General features: G+C 52.9%; 1 protein-coding gene across 4 annotated transcripts in view; it reads left to right on the plus strand.

Annotated features, from left to right (window-relative positions):
• The window catches only part of TBL1X (transducin beta like 1 X-linked), a 230,683-nt gene that overhangs the window by 181,802 nt on the left and 23,476 nt on the right, over positions 1-25,405 (plus strand). For all 4 annotated transcript variants that reach the window (XM_049644557.1, XM_049644556.1, XM_049644555.1 and 1 more), the window contains one exon: positions 23,955-24,100. In XM_049644557.1, the coding sequence (XP_049500514.1) occupies positions 23,955-24,100 (146 nt within the window). The remainder of the gene's footprint in view (positions 1-23,954; positions 24,101-25,405) is intronic.

Below are 25,405 nucleotides of genomic sequence, written 5' to 3' on the forward strand. Positions count from 1 at the left end.
ATGGTTAACCTGGGCCATAGTACTGGAGTTCACTGGACACGTGGCATCATAGAACAAACCCCTCTCCCCGTCCAAGCCTGGATATCTGTGCCTGGGGACCCCAACTAGCACTTTCCATGGAAGGTGCACAGTCTTCCTCCATGTAGATTGGGTCACTTGGAGTAGCTGGTCCCAGGCATAGTGTGACAGAAATTGATAAAACGTGTATGACCTCAGCCCCGGGGATTGGGGAAGTCACTAGCACCGATCTCCTACCTTATTGTGGGGCATTGCTCACCTGAGCACAGGTGCTCTCCTGTGACACAGCAGATACACTCTCAGAGCCATGTGCTTCCCTGTCGACTTCCAGCATTGAATTCTGAATTCAAGATGCCTTTCTTTTTTTTTTTTTTTTTTTATTTTTAATGTATATTTCTTTTTGAGAGAGAGACCGAGCATGAGAAGGGGAGGGGCAGAGAAAAGGAGACACAGAATCCGAAGCAGACTCCAGGCTCTGAGCTGTCAGCACAGAGCCCAACGCGGGGCTCAAGTCCATGAACTGGGAGATCATGACCTGAGCCGAAGTCGGGTGCTCAACCGACTGAGCCACCCGGGCGCCCCCAAGATGTCTTTCTTTTAAAACCCCTCTGCACGAAGATACAGTCAGAATATGTGGTAAAATCTTGAGCTGAACTTCAGGATGAATAAACAGTGTGGGAGAGATACCTAAGTGTGGCCCGGAGCGAGGGTTCTGGGTCGGCTGGTCCCTGGGGCCCGAGGCACCCCAGCAAGAGAGCTGCTGGCCTCTGCATAAACACAGAAACCATCCCTGCCCCAGAAAGGCCACACTTCCTTTTCATGTGTGTTTACATGCGGCTCCTGTTTGTGGCTAAAGCTTCGGTAACCAGGCAACTGAGGAAGGGAGTTGGGGGACGGGATGGATAGGATATCACTGGGGTGGATTTTATGTCACAACTGTGAACGCCTGTCCTCTCCGTCACAATCCTTACCGACAGTCCCACATGTCGCGTGGGTATTTAAGAAAGCCATGCTTGAGCTTCGTGACCACAAGGCCTGGACTCGACCCGAGTCCTCCTATAAGGACAAGTTCAAAAGCAGGGAGAGAAGAAATGCCACATTCAAGTGTTCCTTTTGGGGTCATTCTATATGTTCATTTCAAATCCTAAAGATTTGATGAAGCACGTATTGATTGAGCGCCCATCAAATGCAGAGAGCACCTTCTCAACCTTTCAGTGTCTCCTTTCTAGCTGCAGAATCGGGGTTGGGGCGTTGGGGGTGCCTGGTGGTTCAGCCAGTCGAGCATCTGACTTCGGCTCAGGTCACGATCTCATGGTTTATGGGTTCAAGCCCCACGTCGGGCTCTGTGCTGGCAGCGTAGAGCCTGTTTCAGATTCTCGGTCTCCTTCTCTCTCTGCCCCTCCCCTGCTCGTGTTCGTTCTTTCTCAAAAATAAATAAACATTAAAATGGGGTGGGGGGGTTGGGGAGAAAACACACCCCTTGAGCATACGTCTCCTTCAGGCATCTCTGCTCTCCCCCACGTACCTCCAGCAACTCAAAAATAAGTCCTGTGTGAACATAGGTGACTCATTCCTCCACACCTACCCATCCAGCTTTCCCTGCCGGAAGACTCCAGGAGCTTCTCTGTTTCCAAGAACCCCTCTCGTGCAGCAGGGTCCCATCCTTAGGCCTTGTGTGGAAGAAGGCGGGTGCAGGGGAGGGAGGGAGGGAGGGAGGAGGTGGTCAGGGGATGGCTTTACAGTGAGATAGCTAGTTCTCTGGTCTGTGTGCTCTTAGCCTCACTGCACGGGGACAGACCCACCAGGTTCCAGCCCACCTTCATGGGTGCCGTGAGGGTCAAGTTCCCAGAACCACGGTTGCTCCTAGTCCCGGCCACCTGAGCTACAGGGGAGAGCCCGCCTTCTCTGTGCCGAGCCAGTGGACAGCGTTCCTGGCCCTCCTGTCTCCAGCAGCTTCTGTCCTGGATCCTCTATATCGGTGAGGATGCTGTGAATCCCCAAAGGAATATTTGTCTCCCTGATGGCAGGAAGGCAGTGTGTTGAAGATGATCCCTTCCTTGTTGTGAGAATCCAGGTCGCGTGACTTCAGACTTGTGAAAGAGTCCCCAAAACGGGCTTACCTCATTTGTCTGCCCACGAGCGGCAGAATTGAGATCCTCTTAGATCTTTCCTGGCCCTCACCTGGAAGTGAGGAGGTAGATTCCAGACCCAGAGGAATATCCCACGACCGTCAAGGCAGACGGAGATGCCTTGTTACTGTCGTTAGTTGTCTGAAGCCTTGCTTCTGGGCCTTGCCCAGAAAAGGACTCAATAGATATTCTTGGTTTGTGACATCTCACGGTAGTGGCTTCTGGGCTCCCTGAAGGACGAAAGTGCTGGTTGGTAAGCAAGGCTTTTTTTTTTTTTTTTTAATTTTTCTTTTTAAATGTTTATTTCTGGAAGAGAGAGAGAATGTGAGCGGGGGAGGGGCAGAGAGAAGGAGACCGAGAATCCCCAACAGGCTCCTTGCTGTCAGCTGTGAGTGCAGAGCCCGACTCGGGGCTCGAACCTGTGAACCGTGAGATCGTGACGTGAGCCAAAAGCAAGACTGAGACGCTTCACCGAGTGAAGCGTACCTCCTCAGTAAGGAGGGCTTTTAAGTTAAGCAGTGAGAAACGTGAATTGCCAGCCACAGCACCCAAGTGGCCGAGGTAGCTTTTGCCTGAGTTACGGCAGTCCCGCTTCGAGGGGTAAGACTCTGCCGGCCTCTGCCTCACGGGGGTTAATCGTGCGGTCACTCCTGCTGTCTGGGCCATTGTTAGAGACACAGACGATGGCGGGGCGCCGTCCCACCCAGCCCTAGGCCCGCTTCACACTCTGAGCCAGATAGAGGCAGGGAGCGAGCCCTGCGAGGGTCTCAGGCTGCCCAGGCTTCTGTGAGCAGCGTCTCCAGATCCTGGATGAATCTGGGCTTGTTTGCCCCTGCTTTTTTCTGAACCCAGTGTGGGAGGCTGGCATGTGTTCCGGCTCCGTGTGGAAAGTGGGAGAATTCAGTGAGTCCTTGTAAGCATAAGTGTTTCCTCTTTTGCTTCATTCCAAAGTCCAAATTGTAAAGAAAATATTTTCTCCGAGATGAAACCGACTGAGCCACTCAACTGACTGAGCCACCCGGATGCCCCTGTTTCATTTTTTTAGGTATAGTTTTCATGCTGTAAAATTCACCCTTTCTAAAGTACAGGTTTACACCTTTTGCCAAACGTTTCTAGTCACGTAAACAGCAGTACAACTGAGATCGGAGAAAAGTCCATCACCCCCAAAAAGTCCCCCGGGCCCCTTTGTAACCCAGCCGTCTCCCCACCACAGCCCCTGGCAACCAGCGCTCTGTTTCCTGTGCACGTAGTTTTGCCTTCGTGAGAACGTCGTGTCGATGAAACGGTAGGGGGTGTAGCCTTCAGAGTCCGAGTCACACAAGGGAGATTCGGTCACGCTGTCGGATGCCCTGGTCGGTGGTTCTCTGTGGTGAGTAGTGTTCCGTTTTAAGACCGCGTAGCAGTTGGCTTGGCCGTCTCTCGTTGAAGAACATTTGAGTCGTCCCCAGCTTTTCCCGATCACGGCTGGAACAACCAGAGACATCTGCATACAGTGTTTTCGTGTGAACGTAGGTTTTCGTCTCTCTGGGGTGAGAATCTAGGCGTGGGATTGCAGACCCCTTGCTAAGTGGAGGCTGAAGGAGCCGCTGCTGCATCCTTTTCCGTCTCGCTGGGCAGCAAAGCACTTGAGAAACGTCGGTCGTTTTACAGATTTGATTAGGGCTGCAGGGCTACCTGGAAACTCGGTAAACGGACGTTAGCCCCGGCAGACATACGTGCAGGACACAGATGAAGCTTCCTCTTTGGGTTTAAAAGTAGCCTTCTTGAACCTGCACGGGGTCACGGTTTTCGCCAGTGACTTTCACCCAGAACTGCTGAGTGAGAGAGCATCACAGTGCACAGCCTTCTCCTCCTTCAGCATCGTAACTTCACGCATAAAAATAGAAAAGTCTGCAGCCTGGCCAGGCGGCCGGTGGGTACGACTGGGCGTCTGGGCTGGGCGTGTGTCCATCTGTATGTCCTTCCGGGCAGAGAGTGGCGTTCCTGCAGATGGGGCCCTGGGCAGGGCAGACACTGAAACGCTCCGGGTGTGGATTCAGGTATTTCCCCACCTCGAGTTTTGTGACTGTCATCAGAGAACGGGCCACAGAGAACGGGCAGACGCCTCACAAAACCAGTCGCCGACCGCGGTGGCGGTTCTGCTGCTAGAAGAGAAATGCAGGTGACACATCGTTTTGTCCCTGCAGCTACGTTAGCAGGCCATGCAGCCCCAAGGGCTGTCCTGGTAAACATTTTAGGCAATAAAAGGAACTTATCATTGCAGTAGGTGGTAAAAATGGATAGATATCCCAAATCACCAGGAAGATGAACTTCGTTCTTCATTCTGAAGCGTTTCAGATAGGATTGAAGACTCCTTATACACGGAACTTCTTTCCTGATTCGTCAGGATTTGTCATCGAGAGGCTGGTTTATTATACGTGTTTCTCGTCTCCGTTAACGTCACAATCCATGCAGACGGGAGCGTTGACGGTTTCCTGCAATGAAAGACTGCAGCTTAGATGGGTTCTGTTTTCCTCAAGAGCCGTATCTGCACACGTGTTGACTAGCTACGTAGAATTAGGCGTGTTTCCTCTGACTTACGTAACCTACGCATGGTTCTCTATTTGCATATCGTCCTTACATAGTTTAGGGTGTGTGTCAGCCAAGAAGGATAGGGAACTATTATGTACTCAGACTTTCAAGGTTGACAGTAGAACTCAGATGCCATTTCTCACTCATTTCATGGAGCTTCTAGGCCAAGACCGATGATAAAGATTCCCTGGCCAGATGGCAGGCACCCTTTTGTGTCCCCGCTGCCCGTCTATGATGTCAGTGTGGTTAGGACATAAGAGGAGAGTGAGTATTGCTTAGGTGGCATTTTCTCTCAACCGCGAGCCCCGGCACAAAGCTAAAGGTGGTTCTGTCCTAAACACACAGAAAAGCTTTTACTTTCCAGAAAGATTATGGAGCCGTTTAAAAATCATGCGTGTGCACACAGCCACTTCCCGGGATCAGGTCAGGAAAGAAGCCTGTTTGGATAAGAGAGAGCGCCAGGATTCCAATTTTATTAGAATCTTGTTCGGTTAAAGATAGTGAGCAGTTCATATTGAGTGTCATTTCTGTCCCCACTCAGCATCTCAGGTTTATGAGCTTATAGCAGGAGGGGTGTTGGAGAATGTCCTGGGAAGATGTGCTATCTTCCTGTAGAGATGAGCTCCTCCCTTTAGGGGTGCAGTAGTATGTTCTCTTTTTTTCACGTTTGTTTATTTTTGAGGGAGAGGGGGAGAGGGAGGGAGAGAATCCCAAGCCAGTTTTGTGCCGTCAGCGCAAAGCCCGATGCGGGGCTCGAACTCACAAACTGTGAGATCATGGTCTGAGCTGAAAGCAAGAGTCTGACGTTCAACCAGCTGAGCCACCCAGGCTCCCCAGAATGCTCTTTTAGAAAATTACTGTGGAAGCAACCCCCGTGTCCATGGACGGGGTGAACAGATAAACAGAATGTGCTGTGTGCACACTATAGAATGTGACTCAGCCTGACCAAAGTGGGGGACATTCTGACTCCTACTACAGAGTGGACGGACTTTGAGGCCATGATGGTGAGTGACATAAGCCAGACACAAGACAGATACTGCGTTAACGGTCTGCTAACGTGAGGTATCTGAACAGTCAAAGTCATAAAGACGGAAAGTAGGACACAGGTTACGGGGGCCCAGAGGGCGGAGTGGGGACTTAGTGTTCCATGCGGACAGTCTGGGAAGATGACAGCGTTCTGGAGTTGTGCGCTCGGGGTGTTTGCAAGCAGTGTGAGAGTACTTAATGCCACTGACCTGTGCACTCAGAAATGGCAAAATCGGTACATTCTGTGTTACGTGTATCTTACCACAATTTTGTAATAAGTCACCATGTTATAGGTGAGAAGTTTCATGTATAGATTGTTTCAGAGTTTGGAATCTCAACAGAAAGTAAGGAAGCCACTTGAATTCCATGCTGACGATACCACATTTAAGGGCCTTTTAAAGACTTTTTAAGTTTATTTATTATTGGAGAGCGAGAGAGACAGCGTGAGTGGGGGAGGGGCAGAGATAGAAGGAGATAGAGAATCCCAAGCAGGCTCCATGCCGCCAGCGCAGAGCCCGACGCAGGGCTTGAACTCACCGTGAGATCATGACCTGAGCCCAAACCGGGAGTCAGATGCTTAACCGACCGAGCCACCCAGGCACCCCTGAAGGGCTTTTTAATAGAACTATACGGAGTTTGGAACGGGTCCTTGGCACATACAGTGTCATTTGTAAGCTAGATTGCTGTCTGACAAAACCCAGTTCGTTAAAAAACAGAAAATAGCAGCTTAATTCGTAATAGCGGTATCCTGGAACGTCCCCAGATGTGCCCTGGCGGGCGGCTGGCTAAGCAGACTGTATGCAGCTGCCCACCTTGGGGGCTCTCTCGGCAATGAGAAGGGATGTGCTGTGGGTACGTGCCACAGCCCGGATGCCTCACCAGGGAGATGTGCTGGCTCATGCAAGCCAGTATCGGAATGCCGCATTCTGGATGGTTCTACTTACCGAACTTAAAATGGCAAGTCCGTAGACGTAACAAAAAGGGTAGTTTGGGGGAGTTCTCTTGTGCTGATGGACCGTGGCGGTGATCGTGCATGTGGACACACACGTGCGCGCACACACACGGAGGTCAGGAGGTTTGCAGTCTCGTGACCAGGCAACAAGAAGTCGTGTTGGTTTTGATATTGTAGTACAGCAAGATAAGACGTCACCACTGGGGAGAGGCAGGGTGACGCAGAACACGGGATTCTACCATTTTTGCAGCTTTTCCTGACTCCACAGTATTTCCAAATTATCAACATCCAAAATAAACCAAAAACTTCATTTTGCCCTTCCCATTATCTGCAGTTGTGTGTGTGCATGTGTGTGAGAGAGGGTGGTCAATGATCGAGAGACAGCAAAGACGTGTTAATTAAATTGTGCAGGTCATTTGGCCACGCCGTGGACCCAGGCTTTGACGGGGTTGTTCTTCCGTATGACGGATTCGGATAATGGCCATCGTCGTTTGAAACTGGATGTCCACACAAACCTTCCGAGTCTTCTGGGAACAGAATCCTGAAAAGTCATCTGAAGGGGAAGAGTAGTTGTCTCTTACACAGCTCAAATTGTTGCATCCTTGGGAATCAGCAAACTTGGGTGGGCACCGTATGACTTGCCTCCCTGGCTGGCTCGTCCTGGGTAATTGTCACGAGAGGCCGTTTGGCATCGGACCCGGCACCTCCCTGGCCTCCACTCACTAGGTACCAACAACTCTCCCCACCCCTCTGTTGTCACAGCCAGAGAGAGAGAGAGAGAGAGAGAGAGCGAGCATATGCAGGGGAGGGGCAGAGAGAGGGAGACACAGAATCCGAAGCAGGCTCCAGGCTCCGAGCTATCGGCCCAGAGCCCAACGTGGGGCTCGAACCCACAAACTGTGAGATCATGACCTGAGCCAAAGTTGGATGCTTAACCGACTGAGCCACCCAGGCGCCCCACCCCCACCCCAACTGCTTTTATTAGTAAATGGAGTGTAAATGGAATTCGAATTTCTTCACACTTTATCTTCTTGGGCTGTATTTTGACTCCTTCTGCTTTAGAACTCAAATAGACTTTAACAATGAGCAAAATGCAGTCCTCGCTTTTATTAAAATTTTCCAGGGTATTTTTGCCCTCGAGGAAGGCAAAAGTCTGCCAAAGCATTCTCCAGTAGATAATAAAATAGTTGGGAGTAGCTGCCTTTCCATCTGATTTTTTATGTTTTTTTTGGTCTCCCCTTGAAGAGGTTGCATAACCAGGAAAAGGGTGCTACTCTTAATATTTGTGAATAATTCTGTCTACAAAAATGATTAAGCAGCTTTGCCCACTGTAATCCTGGCAGCTGACAAATTATCCGGTAGGCTCCACTGTGTTTCTCAGAACCGTGGAATGCCTTCTTATGCAAGACACGTTTGCACAGATTCGGGAAATCATTTGAAAATGGCTCAGCTATCTTAATTTAAACAAAAGTTCAGGGCTTATTGTTCAGCTGAGTCTCTAAAAATATATTTTGACTGCAGTGGCTCTTTTACATTGCTAATGTGTGTCCCTGTTTAAAAAGAGGATCTTTCTGAAACAGTAAAGGCAAGTGTTTCTTTGAGGTAATGGTAGCCTTTGCTTTGGAAATAATAAAGGCAGCTGTTAGTTTCATCACATAGTAAATAAAGAAGACCTGAATAATCTGTCCACATCACTAGCGGGTAAAAGGACTTTTGAAGTCCTGCGAAACAGTAACAGCTCCTGCTTCCTATTCGCCGTGGACGTGAGCAGTGCTTTTGTGTCGGTGCTCTGGGGGTCCCACGACCACCCTCACACTGCGATTCGCTAAGAGGATTCACAGGGCTTCGTAATAGTTATGCTCGCAGTTCATTGTAGCAAAAAGACATAGGTCATAATGTACAGCACAGTGACTATGGTTCACAGTAGTGTATTGTTATATTTGGAAGTTACTAAGAGACTAAATCCGTAAATGTTCTCCTCACACCAGATCAACGTAACCCTGTGACGTGATGGAGGTCCTAACCAACCCGACTGCAGTAATCATTTCACAGTGTCTGTGTGTATCAGATCATCATATTGTACGCCTTGAACTGACAGGATGTCACATGTCCCTTATATCTCCGTAAAGCTGAGGGGAGAAAGAAACAGATTGGCATCAGGAAAGGGAAGGGGCGCCTGGGTGGCTCAGTCAGTTAAGTGTCCAACTTCAGCTCAGGTCATGATCTTGCATTTCGAGAGTTCAAGCCCTGCATCACGCTGTGGGCTGACAGCTCCGAGCCTGGAGCTGCTTCGGACTCTGTGTCTCCCTCTCTCTCTGCCCCTCCCCTGCTCATGCTCTCTGTCTCTTTCTTTCAAAAATAAACATTAAAAAAATAAAAAAAAAAATAAAAAAAAAAAGGGAAGAGTGTGTGTGGCGTGGCCCAGCATAAGGTAAGCTCACACGTACAGATGTGCTGTCCCCATGGATGTGCTCAGTGGCACTTAATTCTCCTGGCATGTGCGATGACACCTGCGAAGTGTCCTGAGCACACGAGCTTGGGCGTGCGGGGTTTTCACTGGGCGGCCGTCACGTGAGCCGGCAGCACCTGCTGAGAGGGACAGAAGGAAACCTTGGCAGATGGGTGGCTGTTCATCCCGCCACCGTCCCGGAGTTCAAAGCTGGGTTGTGGACCCATATCTGTCATTTCTGAATCGGCGTGTATGTCGTACTTTGACTAACAACCCACTGGAGAACGTAGGGGCGGGTAAGTAGCTGGAGAACGTGATACCCACGCCTTCTCCATAGAAAAGAATAAAACGTTCCCCTGGCCAGCTTTGGGGCATCCGCAATTCACACTCCTCCACCACGTAAGCACCTCCGTGTTCCCTTTGCACGGTACAGTCTGGAGGGCCCCGGTCCTCCGCTTAACACCCCCGTGCGTGGGAACTGTTGTGTTACAAGCCTCTTGGAACGCTGGTAGCTGCACAGGAGTTTCTCTTCGTTCAAAAAGTGTATGTGTTTTGCGAAACTGTTCTTTTGGTTTGGTCATAAGGCCACTCAGAGTGACAAAGTGGAATCGTGAACTTGGTCTTTCCCGTGTCCCAGACGTTCATATGCACATCACGACCACCCCGGTTCCCGTGCAATTCGAGTTGTGTCGTCCTTGCTGACTTTACTGTTCTAATTTGTGCATAGAAGCTAAGATTCAAAATTTGCCATTCTTGTGCTCATAGATTTGTTAGAGGGGGAAAAGCCTAATTAGAATGAAAATCACTTTAAAAAATGAAAATCGCTTGATTGTTTATAAGCTATAGCTGTGTAGGGGCGCCTGGGTGGCTCAGTCAGTTGAGAACCTGACGTCAGCTCAGGTCATGATCTTGCGGTTTGTGGGTTTGAGTCCCGCATCGGGCTCTGTGCTGACAGCCTGGAGCCTACTTCAGATTCTGTGTCTCCCCTTCTGTCTGCCTTTTCCTCTCTCTCTCTCTCTCTGTCTCTTTCTCTCTCAAAAATAAACAAACATTAAAAAAATTTTTCTGAGTAAGTTACACTTGTTTAAATGTGTATCTTGCTCAGTATTGCCAAACAATTTCCATTGGTATTAACATCAAAAAAGTCTTTTAGGGGACGCCTGGGTGGCTCAGTCAGTTAAGCGTCTGACTTGGGCTCAGGTCATGATCTCGCGGTTTGTCAGTTCGAGCCCCGCGTCGGGCTCTGTGCTGACAGCTCGGAGCTTGGGTCCTGCTTTGGGTTCTGTGCCTCCTTCTCTCTCTGCCCCTCCTCTGCTTGCGCTCTGTCTCTCTCAAAAATAAATAAACATTAAAAATTAAAAAAAAAAAGAACAACATAAATTGTCTTGGGGCGCCCGGGTGGCTCAGTCAGTTAAGCGTGCGACTTCGGCTCATGTCACGATCTCGCGGTTCGTGGGTTCGAGCCCCGCGTCGGGCTCTGGGCTGACAGCTCGGAGCCCGGAGCCTGCTTTGGACTCTGTGTCTCCCTCTCTCTCTGCCCCTCCCCTGCTCATGCTCTCTTTTTCTCTCAAAAATAAAACAAACATTAAAAAAAAAAAACCAAAACCACCACCCTTCGATTCTTTTGAAGGTGCCCATGAGGTGTGTGCCGTGACTTCGTGAAGAAGTCTGGGATGGCTCAAGTTCCCTTTTTTCGCGGAGACGTAACAGCCACTTAGCAAGGTGCCTGTCTTCAGAGTTGAGACACCATTACATTTAACGCCTGCCCCCTCTGAAGCTCCGATGGGACCTGAAACGTGTCCAGCCTTCATGTATCTTATTTGCCGCCAACTTCCTGCCGTCCCCGTCCTTCCTTCCACACAGACGAGCAAGTCATACGCAGTGTCGGCCGCAACACTGTCCCTTCTCTCCCGAGTTACCAAATGTCACTTTACCGGGGCCGCTGCTGCTCTCTTGCTTCGTAGATGCCACTGACCCCAAGGTGACGTCCTTTCCCTTCCCTCCCGCATCTGTGTCTGAAGTCAGCACGCTGCTTTCTCCCCAAGTCCTGGCATGCACCCCAACCTCTGCATTGGGCACCCCAGCCTCTCTTGCCTTCCCTGCTGGCGTTTTGGCTTCATGCTGCCAGGCACGTCCTGATGCCATCCTGCCGACCGCCGTTGCCACATCCTGACCACGGACCTCCCCTCCAAAGATTGTCTGACAGCTTCCCCTCGTATCTTCTCTCCTGCCTCCGTTGTCTGTTCTGTCACCCGCTTGTCTGCCAGCCGGCCACTCCGCGTTTCTTGCCAGTGGTGCTCCTGTCCCCGTCGTCACGGCTCCATTGTAGCAACTCAGCTGACGTTACTGGGCACAGTCACTGTGTCAGGCAGGATTCTAAGCCCTTGACCGAGAAAACCTTTAACCCCCAGGAAGCAGGTGCAGCTTCGTTTCTGTGTACAGGTGAGAAAACCAGTGCCCCAAGGAGGCAGCCCCTGGCCCCAGGCCCCTCACTGGGAAGTCACAGAGGCAGCACTCGGAGCGGGCCATCTGGCTCCTGAATCTTCCTCTCTTGAATGATTTTTCTTGACTCTGTTACTGTGGGGAATTCACTGATTCGCTTGCTGACGTGAAAGCCTGCATTCCTGGCATGGGCCCCGCCTGGCCCGGACATGTCGTCCTTTCTCCGTATTGCCGAATCTGGTGTGTTAATGCTGGGTCTGGTATATTCGCGGTTACCCGAGGGAGAGAGGCTGGGGTGTGAAGGTCCTTTCCCAGGGTCCTCGTCAGGTTTGGGTCTTGGGCTTTGCCGGCCTCAGAAAACAAGTTGTGGGATCCAGGCTCGCTTTCTTCGGCCCTTCTCGGCCCTGCCCTCTCATCCAGGTCTCTCCCCTAGATCAGGGTGGAGAGAACGTTCTCTGCAGCTTAGTCTCTGGCCCAGCTGCTCATGTCTTTCTGTCACCCAAGCAGACATTGCAGATACGTACATGACAGCAGCTGTGGTCCAGGGCACCTTTCTGTACAAAAGCAGGTGAGGGGCCAGACCTGGCCGCCAGGATGTCGGGTGCCCGCAGAGAACGCGGGCACTCCTTCCGCCTCTCCCCTGCAGCCCCCCGTGCGTGTGGTGCATGTTCCGTACGTCTCTGTCCCTCTGCAGACTTTTGCGCCCTCCCACGTCGACGTGCATATTTCCCAGCCTCAGCTGTCTGCGCATCATTTTTGCCACGCTTTATTAACGTTTACTAATATTTTCCTTAAGCTGAAACCGTTGCTGAGATGTGCCTATAGTCGCATTTGCGTGATACGCGTTAAAATAAATAAGTTAGATTTTACGGGGCGCCCAGGTGGCTCGGTCAGTTCAGTGTCCAGCTTTGGCTCAGGTCATGATCTCATGGGTTCGAGCCCCGCGTGGGGCTCTGTGCTGACAGCTCAGAGCCCGGAGCCTGCTTCGGATTCTGTGTCTCCCTCTCTCTCTGCCCCTCCCCCGCTCAAGCTCTGTCTCTCTGAAAAATAAACAAACATTAAAAAAAATTTAAGAAAGAACTTAGATTTGAAAATGTTCACCCCTGTGCTATGCGAGTGAATTTGGGATAACATCAGAGGTCTGGATGCCATCAGGGAGGCCTTGATGTCCTGGAATAGAGCAGTTGGCATGATTTTCGGTTCCTCCTCCCGAGGGCCTGTGCTTTGTTAGCGGCACTGCCCTACCTATGTGCGAGTGTGGACGCACAGATGAGGACAGAGGCTTGTTTTGGTTAACGGTCGCCTGTCAGAGGCTGATAAACGTAACACCGGAGGTGTACGCGAAGGGACCCCAGGACCCCAGGAAAGCACACGGAGAGAAGGTGGCATTGGAGCTGCGACCTGAGCTACAGTTTTGCAAGCAAGCCAAGGAGGACGTGTCGAGCACAGTCAAGAGGCTGGCTTGAAGAAGGCCCTGAGGGTTCGGGGAGGAGGACCCCCTTGCCGGGGGCGACAAAGGATGCAGAATGAGAGGAAGGACCAGAAAGGACTGGGAAGGTGGTTCAGCAGCTGAGCGCCAGGCGGCTGAAGGCTGGAGCCCTGTCCGTGTGGAAGCCACGGATTCATCTTTGACAGTAAATCTGGAGGTTGTGGGAGCAAAGGACGGGGGAACATGGAGAATCTGTCCAAATGGTGGCCGTCAAGTCCACTTAGCGCCCAGGGGACGTGCTTACGTTGCGTTAGGTAAAGAAGCAGCAACACGGAACTCTGCGATCGTAAGAATTAACATACAGACTAATTTGCAGGGACAAAGGGGGCTGGAAGAAATTCTCCTACGTGAGAACACTGGTTGTATCAGGTTTAGTTATTCAAGTGTACTTATTTATGTGAGTTATTTCCTCTGTCTTCCAGATTGCTTTCTCTGTGTTTTCCCCACGTCATAATTTTTTAAAAATTTAAAAAGATTTTTAAAAACGTTTATTTATTTTTGAGAGAGAGGGAGCGTGTGGGGAGGGACAGAGAGAGACGGCATCGATCCCGATGCCGGGCTTGAACTCATGGACCGCGAGATCATGACCTGAGCTGAAGCCGGACGCTCAACCGACTGAGCCACCCAGGTGCCCCCATAAGTTATTTTTTTTTTTTTTTTTTTTGTAATTTTTAATGACGCTCTCCATTACAGATCTCTGGCTTGGCTTCTGTGCTCGTCTGTTTCCCAATTTCCAAATAACAAATCCATGAGGGTTCAGACTCGCGGGGGCTGGGGTGCCAGCAGGCGGTATGTTTGCGCCTGGAGGTCCCGCGACACCCTGGAAGGCTGAGCGCAGGCGGCTCTGTGAGCCGCTCTCGGGGCCGCCTCTGCCCCAGCCAGTTGTTGGGAGGAAGTAACAACCTTAGTTTATAACCTGACTAATGCTTTCCCCTCCTGGATGTTTCCCATGTTGAGAGGATATTAAAATCTTGGCAGGCCTCACGGTCTGCACTAGTCAGAGGCCCGTGCTGGACTCAGCCGCCACCCTTGGGGTCCGGGCCAGATGTTATAAGCGAAACCCTATTTTAACGAGGTCCTTCTGGTATTTCTTTTGGGCGCCGTCCAAGACGGCCCATTTTACACCAAATTCCATGTTGTGCGGGTCGTCTAGAACAGGGCTGCGGCCCATAAAAACGTCCTCGCTGCACTCAAGTTTTCTGTGGCAGAACGTCCGAGAATTAGGAGAGAAGGTGAGGGCTCGGTCTTGAGGATTTTATATAGACGCATATGTACACACACACATGTGGTGTTATATTCACATGTATATATAAAGAGATTGAATGTAAAGCTCATAGGAGCACATGTGGCGATGAAGACACAGTCCAAAAGAATTCTCAACATAGTTTTGTGCTTTTTGCCACGGGTCACAGTAGAGTTTTCGTTCGGTGAGAATTGCTTCTTGGGCAGCAGATGTAACCGTCTGGTGAGACGAATCCATCACTTCCAAACAGGAGAAGTGAACCGACCGCAAATGAGCCTCCAAAGATGTGAGGGTGTGTGTTTTCTTATTCTGTCACCTTTTGTGTTGACAGCTTCTCGCTCCGTGTGTGTGTCTGTGTGTTTGTGTGTCTGATTTACGTGACCCAGCTAGCATGTCATGACCCTTGGCCTCCCTTCCATCTGTTTTTGTCAGCTCCCGCCCCGCCCCCCCCACCTTAAGTCACCCCCGTCCCCACCCCGAGAGGAAGACAGCCGCTTGCCAGACAGCTGCCGTCGTGTTGCACAAACTTTTACGATCCAGGAAATAATTGATTCCCCCGTGGATAGGGATGTTACAGGAATGTCGATATTCGAAGAAAGGAAAGGAAGTGCCCCATAACAAATGAGCGGTCCCTGGTTCTGTTTTCAGAATGACTCTTGCAAAATCCCTGCCCTGGAGCCGTGGAGAGTGGATCCGTGCTTTAGCCGGTGGCCGTCGGGCACCCCCGAATCACAGGGCCCTCCCAGCGGCCAAGGCCGTTCACCTGTCCCTCACAGGACGGCTTTCGCAGGCACGCTCGAGTCGTTTTACAAACCTCCCAACCACAGACTCTCAACTGCCTGTTTTCCCGTCCCCTGGGACATCCCCACCTCGCTACTGCCTCTCCGTTATACTGGTGAAAGCGTAGTCCCAGGAATGTCCTGTCCTCTGTCTTCTGCGGCTTCCCGGTCCCTGCACGTGGCCCCGTGTGGTGTGGTGAGACCCCTTCTTTCGGGACTTACAAGCGATCCATTCTTTCTATGGCCTGAACCCCTCTGGGTGGCCGCTCAGTCACCTCTTTAAATTAAAGCCCTGTGGGTTTGATGGGACGGTGAGGTCCCTTTTTCCCTCTACCCGGAATCCTAGGTTTGAAAGAGACCTCGGAGATCATTTAATTGTGCCTGTTTGGTCGCCACAAAAGGAAGCCAGAGAGCCGCGGAGGGCAGACCCAGGCCTCGTAGCACCTGCTGAAGAGTGCGACTTCACACGCACAAAGAAACAGTACCACGTTCCTCCCTCGCTGCGTCTGATTTGGCTTGTTTGCCGTCACTCTTATTCCAGAGGCAGCTCTCATCAGGGGAGTGTGTCTGAAAGATACAATTCATCCTTGTTTGCTTTTTGTAATACAGAAAGCATTCGGCCTAGTTTTTGCAACATAGAACTTGTTTGCAACTTACTTGCCTAAAAGATGTGCTAGAAATCGTATGGCTGAACTAGACGACCTTCTTCCTCTTTTCTAAAGTCTGCCTGAGTCATTTCGAGGTTTCAGGAGTGTGTGGTGTTGTGAGTGAAGAGCGTGGAGTCGGTCAGATGGCCACTTGCTGGCTGCGTGCCCTTGGGGGAATCGCTTACCTGCTCTGTGACTCAGTTTCCCCCATCGCTTACACGGAGTCAGTATGACGAACTCCTAGGCTGCTGCCAGCTCAGCTCTCTGAGCTAATTCTTGGAGAGGGCCAATCCACATAATAAGCACCGAATATCATCACCTTTATTCTTGTTCTCAAATAACGTCATAGTTTTTCTCTTCAGGTGTGTGTATGCCCAGCAGTGCTCTTTGGTGGTTGTTTGAACTGCCCCTCGTACGGCACCGTCCTCTTTGTTTAAAACCCGTTTTCCTTCTGTTTTGCTGTTGTACCTACGCCCTTAATTCTTGTCCTCCGTCAAGCTCCACTCTGAAAATAGCAAGGACTCCGTTTTGTTCAGTTTCTTACCACCCTTCGTCTACATCCACCCCAGTGGTTTCTTTTAGCTTTCCTTCAGCTTCCTTGACACAAACCCGTCGTGAGCCGCGGGGGGCTGTCCCCGAGGAGGCTGCTCTGTGCGTGATGGAGGGAATCCAGATGGGCTTCCTGGAGGCAGGAGGCGTCTTCTTGGTAGCTGGGAGACGCACGAACGCAGAGAGTGCTTCGTGCAGGGGCCGCGGCATCTCAGGAGAGACAGCAGCCGTTTCCTCCTGAGGGGACGAGATAGGCCTCTGGGCAGCAAGGACGCCTGGCCACAGCCGTGGTGACTAATAAGCGGGTGTCAGGAGCGGTGAACAGGGGGTACTCGGGAGCAGGGTTTCTCAACCTCCGGCCGTTGAAATTTGGCCCCCGTCACTCTGTCATGGGAGCCGTCCTGTGCCTTGTGTGATGCTGAGCGTCCCTAGTCTCTACCTGCCAGATGCCAGCAGCACCCTCCCCGCCCCACACACACACCTGTGACAACCGAACGTATCTGCAGACATTGCCAAGGTCTTCCTCTGGGGGACAGAATCGCCCTCACTCGAGACCCACCAACCAGTATTCTGGACCAAGAGACCGGAATAAGCAGGGTCATCCTCTAGCCGAGCAGGCACGTGTTTCCGGCCCAGGCGCCCCCTCCGCTTCCTGTCTGTGCCTTCCAGGGGAGGCTCGGAGACATGGCCCCGGCCCCGCGGCACCGTCTGAGGGGCTTCGAGGCGCCTGCTGAGGCGCGGGGCTTGCCCAGCCTGCGGGCTCTAGCTGCTTCGAGCAGGAAAGCCGGAGTCCCCGTGGCGAATGGGTGCCGTTAGGGTGACAGTTTTGTCTGCCACTGCCTAGCGAGAAGGAGGCCCCGTCTGCTGCTGTCGACCTCCACGCGGTCAGGCACAGTGGAAGCGGGTCTCCGTGCCTTTGGGCTGCGGTCGCAGGATCCCGCGGACCGAGTGGCTTCTACACAGAGGCTGCTTTCTCACAGTTCGTAGACGGGACGTCCTACACCGGCGGACCAGCAGGTGTGGTGTCTGCTGAGGGCCCGCCGCCTGCTTCGCGGATGGTCTCCGTGGGATGACCGGATCCCACACGGACCCCACACGGACGGGAAGCGGGCACAGGAGCTCTGGGGGCCTCTTTGATAGAAGGGCACTAATCCCTTTCATGAAGACTTCACCCCCATCACCTAATCGCCACCCAGAGGCCCCGCCTCCTAACACCATTGCCTCACGGAGTGGGTTTCAACGTAGGGATTGAGGGGAGACAGACATCGAGTCCACAGCAGGAAGGAATGAAAAACATCTAGGAGGCCGTGACGTTTCTTTTTCCGCACGTGCGCACACGCACACACAAGTTGGCTTCCTTTTCCCATAAAGCTGCAGGTTGTAACTATGTTCAGCCTCGTGGGCCAGCCTGTCCGTCGCAGATACTCGGCTGGCTGTGCCGTCGTCGCACGCAAGCAGTGACACACAATGTATCAACTCGTGGGTGTAGCCTTATTCCGATAAGACTTTATTTGCAGATACAAGCAGTGGGCCAGGCTTGGCCTTCCCCCGATCGAGACAGTTCCAAATAAACATGCCGTGCGTGGGCTTTGGGTGGATGTCTGTATTCCAGGCTCATTAAGTATTTAATAAAGACTCTGCTTTCAAAGATGCCTCAGATTGGGGCCCTTGGTATCTGTTGCAGCTAAAGACGGAAAACCAACCCCACATCTGCCTGGCGTTCCGTGTCTGCGTCTCCCTGCCAAATCAGCAGGATTTTTAAGGGCCGGCGAGTGATAATCCAGCAGGCTTTGCTGATGTGTCAGGCCGATATTAAGCAGGCAGAATGGTTCACTGTACAGCTAACTCAAGTGGTGTGGGAAGCCATTTGTGAGAGAAGTATGGTTTAGCGGTGTGGGGAGGGCAAGAAACAGAAAACGAGCGCTCTGTTTGTTTTAAATCTCGTTTTATTGCCTAGTTGGGCGAGACCAATTCATGCTCACGCTGTTTCCCTCTCTCACGAAGAAGATGGAAAGGACTTTACTCTTGAAGGTCTTGCGTGCTTCATCTAAAACGTAGTGCATATTTTAAAGCTTTCCCAGTTTATCATGATCACACCCTTTTTTGCTCCTTGGAGATATTTTCAGCTCAATGGCTGGTCCGCATCGTTGTGTGTTATCTGAATTCTGTGACCCCATCGCATAGAGAGAGAGGGTGGCTTGATTTTCACCGGCAGCTCTGTACCTGTTGGGTTTCGAAATCGAGTGGAAATGGGAGTGGACCACGGATATGTCTCTTGAGGGTTACTTCCTCAGTTCACTGGTTTTCAAGCATGGCAGGGTCAACCAGGCAGTACCTGGAGACACTGTGGGCTGTCAAGACTGGGAGGGGGGCGCCACTGGCATCCGGTGGGGGGAGCCCAGGGGTGCTACTCAACGCCCTGTGGGGCACAGGACAGCGGTCCCCACGACAAGGAATGACGTGGCTCCGATGTCAGTCATGCCACGGCTGAGAAGTCCTGCTGTCGAGAGAGGTAGTGGGGATGCCTCTTCCTAGGCAGCAGGCCTGCTGGCTTCAGTAACGACTCCCGGCTGGCTGAGGGTTAGGCAGCGGGAGCACTAATGCTTTGCCCTCACGCAGCTCTTCCATCGAGGTGCCACCAAGCTCTCTATTCCCCTTCATTTGGCTGGGCCTCTGTTTCCTGTTCTTCGGAAGTTGTTTGTAACAACTTCCACACCTGCCATTGAGCCAGTCCTGAGCGTTTCCGTCTCTGTCATTGATATCACTGCTTTGTTGGTATGCGTGTCCCCTTGGGCGGAAGAAGACGTCCGTCAAAAGCTGCAGGAAAGCCGAAGAGGCAGAAAGCCCAGAAGTCCTACGTCTCAGGCAGACTGGAGGTGAATGCGCTCATTAGCCTTGCAGCCCAGCTGGGGAGAGAGCAGCGCTGGCACGGTAGAGTGTGGGCCCCCCCGGGGGAGAGGCATCCAGTCTGGAGACGCCAGTCTTCCAAGATGGCGCCTCTCACAGGCCTGAGACCAGGTGCTCAAGCAGGCCTTGCTTGCGTAGTCTGTGAACATCTCTCTGTTCCACCACGAAAGAGCGTCAGGACTGCAAAGTGTGCGAGTGACTGCTTCGTCCAGTGTCCTCACTGCACAAATGAGGAGAGGTGGAGAAAGAACCCGTCTGCGGGTTCGTGGTCTTCTCTAGACTCAAAACCGTGTGTCGGCCGTGTCACTGTCACAGCTGCTTCTCTCATCAGCTCCTTGAGGTCCTTGCTAACCCCATACCGAAGAACAGGAAACAGAGTCCCAGCCAAATGAAGCGACCTGGCCCAGCCACTCATGGGGGATCGAGGGCAGACCCAGTGGTCCGCCTGTTGCTGACATTTTCTCCACCTGGCCCTCCTGCAAGAAGGAAGTCTTAAAAACAGATGGATTAAAGAAAAAAAAAAAAAGCCCCAAACCAAAAAGAAACAAAAACATTGAGAGGTCATGCATAGATTTGCCCAAAGAAATGAAGCTAAGGTGATTTTATTTATTTATCTACTTATGTACTTATTTATTTTTAAGTAGTCTCCATGCCCAACGTGGGGCTTGAACTCAGTACCCTGAGATCACGAGTTGCATGTTCTACCGAGGGAGCCATCCGGGCGTCCCGGCAGCTAATGTAAATCTAAGCAAATAGGAGGGACTCGTGTCAGCAGTGACGTGGAACAATACCGCATGTGTTTCTGAAGATATCTGGTTTCCAGTCATGATTTCCTGTGCCCTCTAGTAGGGGACACAAGTTTCAATGACACGTGTTCAAGGTCATGGCACTCCCGTATACCTTTATCTGCTCAGTCACTTTGCTTCAGCAGGGGAAGTTCATTGTCACGATCCCTCGCCCACACCCTTTGCAGTCTTAGATTCCCGCCGCTTGGGTTAATCTTCACTGCTTCATCCCTGTCTTGCAACACGTCTTCACTGAACATTGTCCTCGCCACCTTCTAGAAGTGCAGTATACATTGCAAAGCATTATCACGGAGAGAGATCAGAAACTCGGGCAACGAAACCTCAGTGGCAGCATTTAAGCCCCCGGATGCAGAAGGACATCAAGGACGGGCGTTGAGTTAGACGTGAGCTTGCACCTCGTCCTTCACACGTTGCCCGTGCGGCACCGGGAACCACCAGCGTGTCCCGCCTGGGAACGGAGGTGGCATCCACCCAGAGGAGCTGAGAATTCTGGTTCCTGTGCTTGTGGGTGTCACGGGGGGCGGCGGAGGGGGGCGGGTGAAACGGCGAATCCTGGAGTCATGCAGTCTGGAGGTGACATTTACTGCAGCGTCGCTCATTGTGTGCGTGAGCCTTGAACCACTTACCTAATTTCTCCAATGTTTACTCTTCTCGTGTGTAAGGCAATAACCACAGCAACTGAGCAGCTGCCCTGTAGAGATAGTGGACAGAGTGCCCAGGTTTGGTTAAAGGAAGTAATGCGGTTGGAACCTGCGATTTTGTGTGCCTTAAGTGGCAGTTCTGTGGCTGGTGTTGGGAAGAGAAGAAAGAAGGGACAGAGGAAGGAAATACTCTGCATTTCGCGTCCCCTCCCGAATTCCTACGTTGAAATCCTGACCCCCCGCTGTCAGTTGTGTTAGCGGGTGGGGCCTTTGGGAGGTGGTTAGGTCGTGAGGACGGAATCCTCACGCATGGGATTCGTGTCCTTTTAAAGGAGACCCCCACCCCCCACCCCCGCCCCCACCCAGAGCTAGCGCACCCCTTCTGCCACGTGAGGACACGGAAAAGACGGCCGTCTATGAACCGGAAAACAGCCCTCACCAGACACCAGGTCTGTCTGGCACCTTGATCTTGGACTTCCCACCCCCCAGAAGCGTGAGGAATAAGTGTCTGTTGTCTGTAAGTCCCTCAGTCTGTGGGATTTTGTTACAGCTGCCGACTGTAGAAACTAAGACATACACCAGAAGCTTGACCTCTCTTCTGCTGTTGCCCCTGAGTCATTGAGATCGACCTCTTCTTAGGAACCTTGTCTGCTCTCCGTGCTGTGCTCTGATTACGGCATCAGTAGATGTTTTTAGGTCGAGTCACCACGGAAGCTAAGAGTGGTTTCCCACTGCCCGGGTTTGGATCTCAGCCCCAGCCAAGTGTCTGGGGCCCGTGGGTTCCTGGAGGGATCTCAAGACCTGGCCTGTAAAAGGGCAAGTTGCACTTGGGGTAGCGAGGCAGAGCGTTACCAAGAGGCTTTAAGGGAAGTCATGGCGAGTTGTTGGAGCGGTGCCTGTTGGAGAGGACGCAGCACACAAGGCCTGCCTGTCATGCTTATCGTTCGTGCAATTCCTTGCACAAGGCCCTTTAAAGATACCAACCAGGAGAATAAGAAATGGCCCTCGAAATCCGGTGTCCCGTGCCCTTAGCTGGTCGAGACCGCAGATGGAGGAGAAGGCAGGAGCCGGGTGAGTGGGGTCAGCAGGCAGGGAGAGTCAGGAGTTTGTAAGACGGACAGATCACTGTGGCCCCGGGTATATGGTGAAGACCCCAGGCAAGAGCGAGTCGGGCCAGGAACCTACTTGCTCCTGCTCTGTGCACTCACCTGGGGTTTTCCATCTGCACTGCTGGCAACCTGACAGATGAAAGCTTGGAGATAAGATTTCTAGCAGGGCCGAGAGCAGGGCTGAGACTCAGGATATAGTCACTGGTTAACACTGGAGGGGGTGGGGTTGTATTATGGCCACCGGAGGGGGTGGGGGTTGTGTTATGGCCACTGGAGGGGGTGGGGGTTGTATTATGGCCACCAGAGGGGGTGGGGGTTATGTTATGGCCACTGGAGTGGGTGGGGTTGTGTTATGGCCACAGGGGTGGGGGAGGGGGGGATGTGTTATGGCCACAGGGGTGAGGTGGGGGAGGGGGGGGGGTTGTGTTATGGCCACAGGGGGGGGGTGGGGGAGGGGTGGGGGATGCGTTATGGCCACAGGGGTGGGGGACACATAGGAGGAGGGAGAAGACCAGGCCGGGGGGCAGCCCGCAGGGAGGGCCTCGGAGGGGCAGTCCCGTGCGGCCTCAGTTAGGTGCTTACAGTTGTGCGAGGCAGTTCGCAGCCTCTGTGCAGCGGATTGTAAAACCAACAGCGGCTACCATACGACTCTGTGAAATAAAGTCCACGTTTTTATATATTCTTTATAATCAGGCACTGGGGAGCCGACAGGCCTGGGTTGAGGAGGAGTGGAGAGTAGAGAAAGGAGAGGAGGCCGCACACACAGGAAGCCTCCTTTCACGGAGGAACATTCCCATCTGCTGAGCACTGTGGTTATTGCCTCGGCTGTTTGGGTCCTGCCCGCGCGAGGCACAGGGCCTGCCGTGTGGAATCCGACGGAGGCCGGGCCTGCTCCCTGCCACCGTCGTCAGTGTGGCGGGTGAAGGTGGCGTTGTAGCCGCGGGAGGGAGGGCGGCAGGGACCCCGAGGAGTCCCGTGCTGGAGGGCCACACGTAGGATGTAGGATGAGCCAGCGGGGATGGGTCGTGCTGCCTGGGGAGACCCCCCCTGGGAGCAGGGTTTGCAGGACCCCCACAAGCAGCAGGGGGGCTGGCCCAGCCCAGGAGAAGCCACACCAAGGGGGTAACTCTGAGACAGGTCCGAAGGGTCCAGCCTTGTGGGACACAGAGACGCCGGGGACACTCCAGCATTGCCGTGTGTGAACAGTGGGCAGGGCGGCCGGCAGGTAGACGCTTCACCCCAGAACTGCTCCCTTCTCTTCCCACAGTATAAATGGTGAGAGAGTTCAGAGTCACAAGTGCCTTTGGCCCCACCGCACCCCCAGCCTGGGAGCCGAGCATAGGGGTCCCTGTTAATCACACAGCCTCCACCCCACAAGGCTTCCCAGCTCCCCGGCACCCCCGCCTCCCCACACCGAGCAAGGTGAACGCGGTACCCCCAGCAGACTGGGCTGCCCCCTCGTGGAGAAGGGCTGCATCAGCCGCGGACTCCAGCAGTAAGATGCCCCCTTACTGTCCTTGAGGAAGGGCCACTGCGGGTTCCCCATCGCCCTAGGACCCCACGTGGGTCATGAGTGCTCCTGCCCCCTGCCCTGCGTTGTTGCCGCCCCTCCTGGAACCGGCGTTGTCTGCTGCGTTCCGGAACCACCACCCTGACCGACGAGTGTTGAGGGAAGGGTGGGGGGAGCTGGCATCTCTAATAACGACCAGTTATCAGATGAAACAGCTCAAGCCACCCCAGCGGGTCCAGAACAGCCTCCTTTTCTTCGGATGTTTGCTTGTGTGGTTCCTTTACCCCCAGCCACCTTGAGCGCTCGGAGCCCGACTAAAGACAGGTGCCCTGTGTGCACTGTAGCGGGGTCGGGGGACACTCGGGGACGGGGAGCTCCGGAGGGACTGATGGAAGGCGGAGAGGAAGCCCAGAGGTGCACTGGCACAACGTTTAGCCAGGGCACGCTGGGCTCTGTTTGGCTCTTAACGCCGAAATGGCTCTACCTCTCAAGCTGTGTCTCCGTCCCCTGCAAGCAGGTCTGACCCTGTTGTATCCCTTCCGCCCTGCCCGTCCCTCCGCTTCTCCCCAGACCCGAAGCTGGGCGTCCCACGGCCACGTGTGCCCCGCTAACGAGGCACGTTCGACTTCGGTGGTGGTGCCGCCTTCGGGCCTCGCGAAACCCCGGCTTCCCTCTCTGTCGCGGCAGGTTTTTCCCACTCGGCGTTCACGTTCGGTATTGAGAGCCACATCAGCCAGTCCAACATCAATGGGACGCTAGTGCCGCCAGCTGCCCTCATCTCCATCCTGCAGAAGGGACTTCAGTATGTGGAGGCCGAGATCAGCATCAATGAGGTGGGTGCCCTCCCCGTTTCCCGGGATCCTGCCGGGATCGCCTCCGTCCCGTCTCTCGCTTTGAACTGACTTCATCCTCACAAGCCTGTCGGATTCAGCTTTCTCTCTAGCTTTTGTAAAGCTCTTTGAGGGGCACCTGAGCGACTCAGTGGGTGACGCATCCAACTCTTGGTTTCATCTCAGGTCGTGATCTCGTGGTTTGTGAGTTCGAGCCCCGCTTCGGGCTCTGCGCTGACAGTGCAGAGCCTGCTTGGGATCCTCTCTCTCTCTCTCTGCCCCTCCCCTGCTCGGGCTCACTCTTTCTCAAAATAAACAGATAAACTTGAAACAACAGAATGAAAAAGAGATCTAAAAAAAGTACAGAAGTAATCTATCCTGTATTCTGTCATTTCCGTTCCCCCACCATTTTGCAAAAACCCCATCTTTGAAAACACCCAAATTTCTGCCTGTCCTGTGTGCATTCTGCCGGCAGTGGTCATCTCCTCTTGCCTCATTTTTTTTTTTAATTTATTTTTGAGAAGGAGGGAGGGACAGCACGAGTGGGGGAGGGACAAGAGCGAGAAAGGGAGATAGAGGATCCGAAACAGACTCCGCACTGACAGCAGAGAGCCGGATGTGGGGCTTGAACTCATGGACTATGAGATCATGACGTGAGCTACAGTCGGATGCTTCATGGACCGAGCCACCCAGGCGCCCCTCCTCTGTCATCTTAGATTGGATGCCCGAGGCGGTTTTCCACCAGCCCCGCGAGGTCCCATCTAGTCTCTTTTCCTGCATAACAGTGAACTTTGGGGATAGGGGCGCGTGACCCCAGAGGCAGAAGACCTGAATTGGGGTGCCTGGATGGCTCAGGTCATGACCTCACGGTTCACGGCTGCTTCTCTTCCTCAGCAGTGCCGGCTCCAACGTGTGTACAGGAGAACGTAGAGGTCGTCTCATTGGTGACTTAGGCTTGCGGTCATTAAATAGGGGGGCCACGTGCATTTAGAGTTTAAACTAGGAGGTGTTTTCATTACTCTGGGCACGTGATACTTTTGGCCGAGTAGTCATCCCCTTGAGGTGTGAATGAATATGTGAAGAAGGCAGGCGATACGGAAGCACGCTGACCCGTTGGCCGACAGCGGGCACGCCGTGGTGGGAACCGAAGGGTGAAGATGGTTGACGAGGTGACCGGCTGCTTGTTCACACGTTTTGTAGGGTTTCGTATCGTTTGCTTGTTTTTGAGTGTAGTATCGTGACCAGAACTCGGCTGGTGTCACGTTTCGTTTAGCTCATGTCCAGCTGAAACTCACGTCTTTCCGGCCT

The sequence above is a fragment of the Panthera uncia genome, chromosome X (assembly GCF_023721935.1).
Source record: "Panthera uncia isolate 11264 chromosome X, Puncia_PCG_1.0, whole genome shotgun sequence".
In the NCBI taxonomy this organism is placed as follows: Eukaryota; Metazoa; Chordata; class Mammalia; order Carnivora; family Felidae; genus Panthera; species Panthera uncia.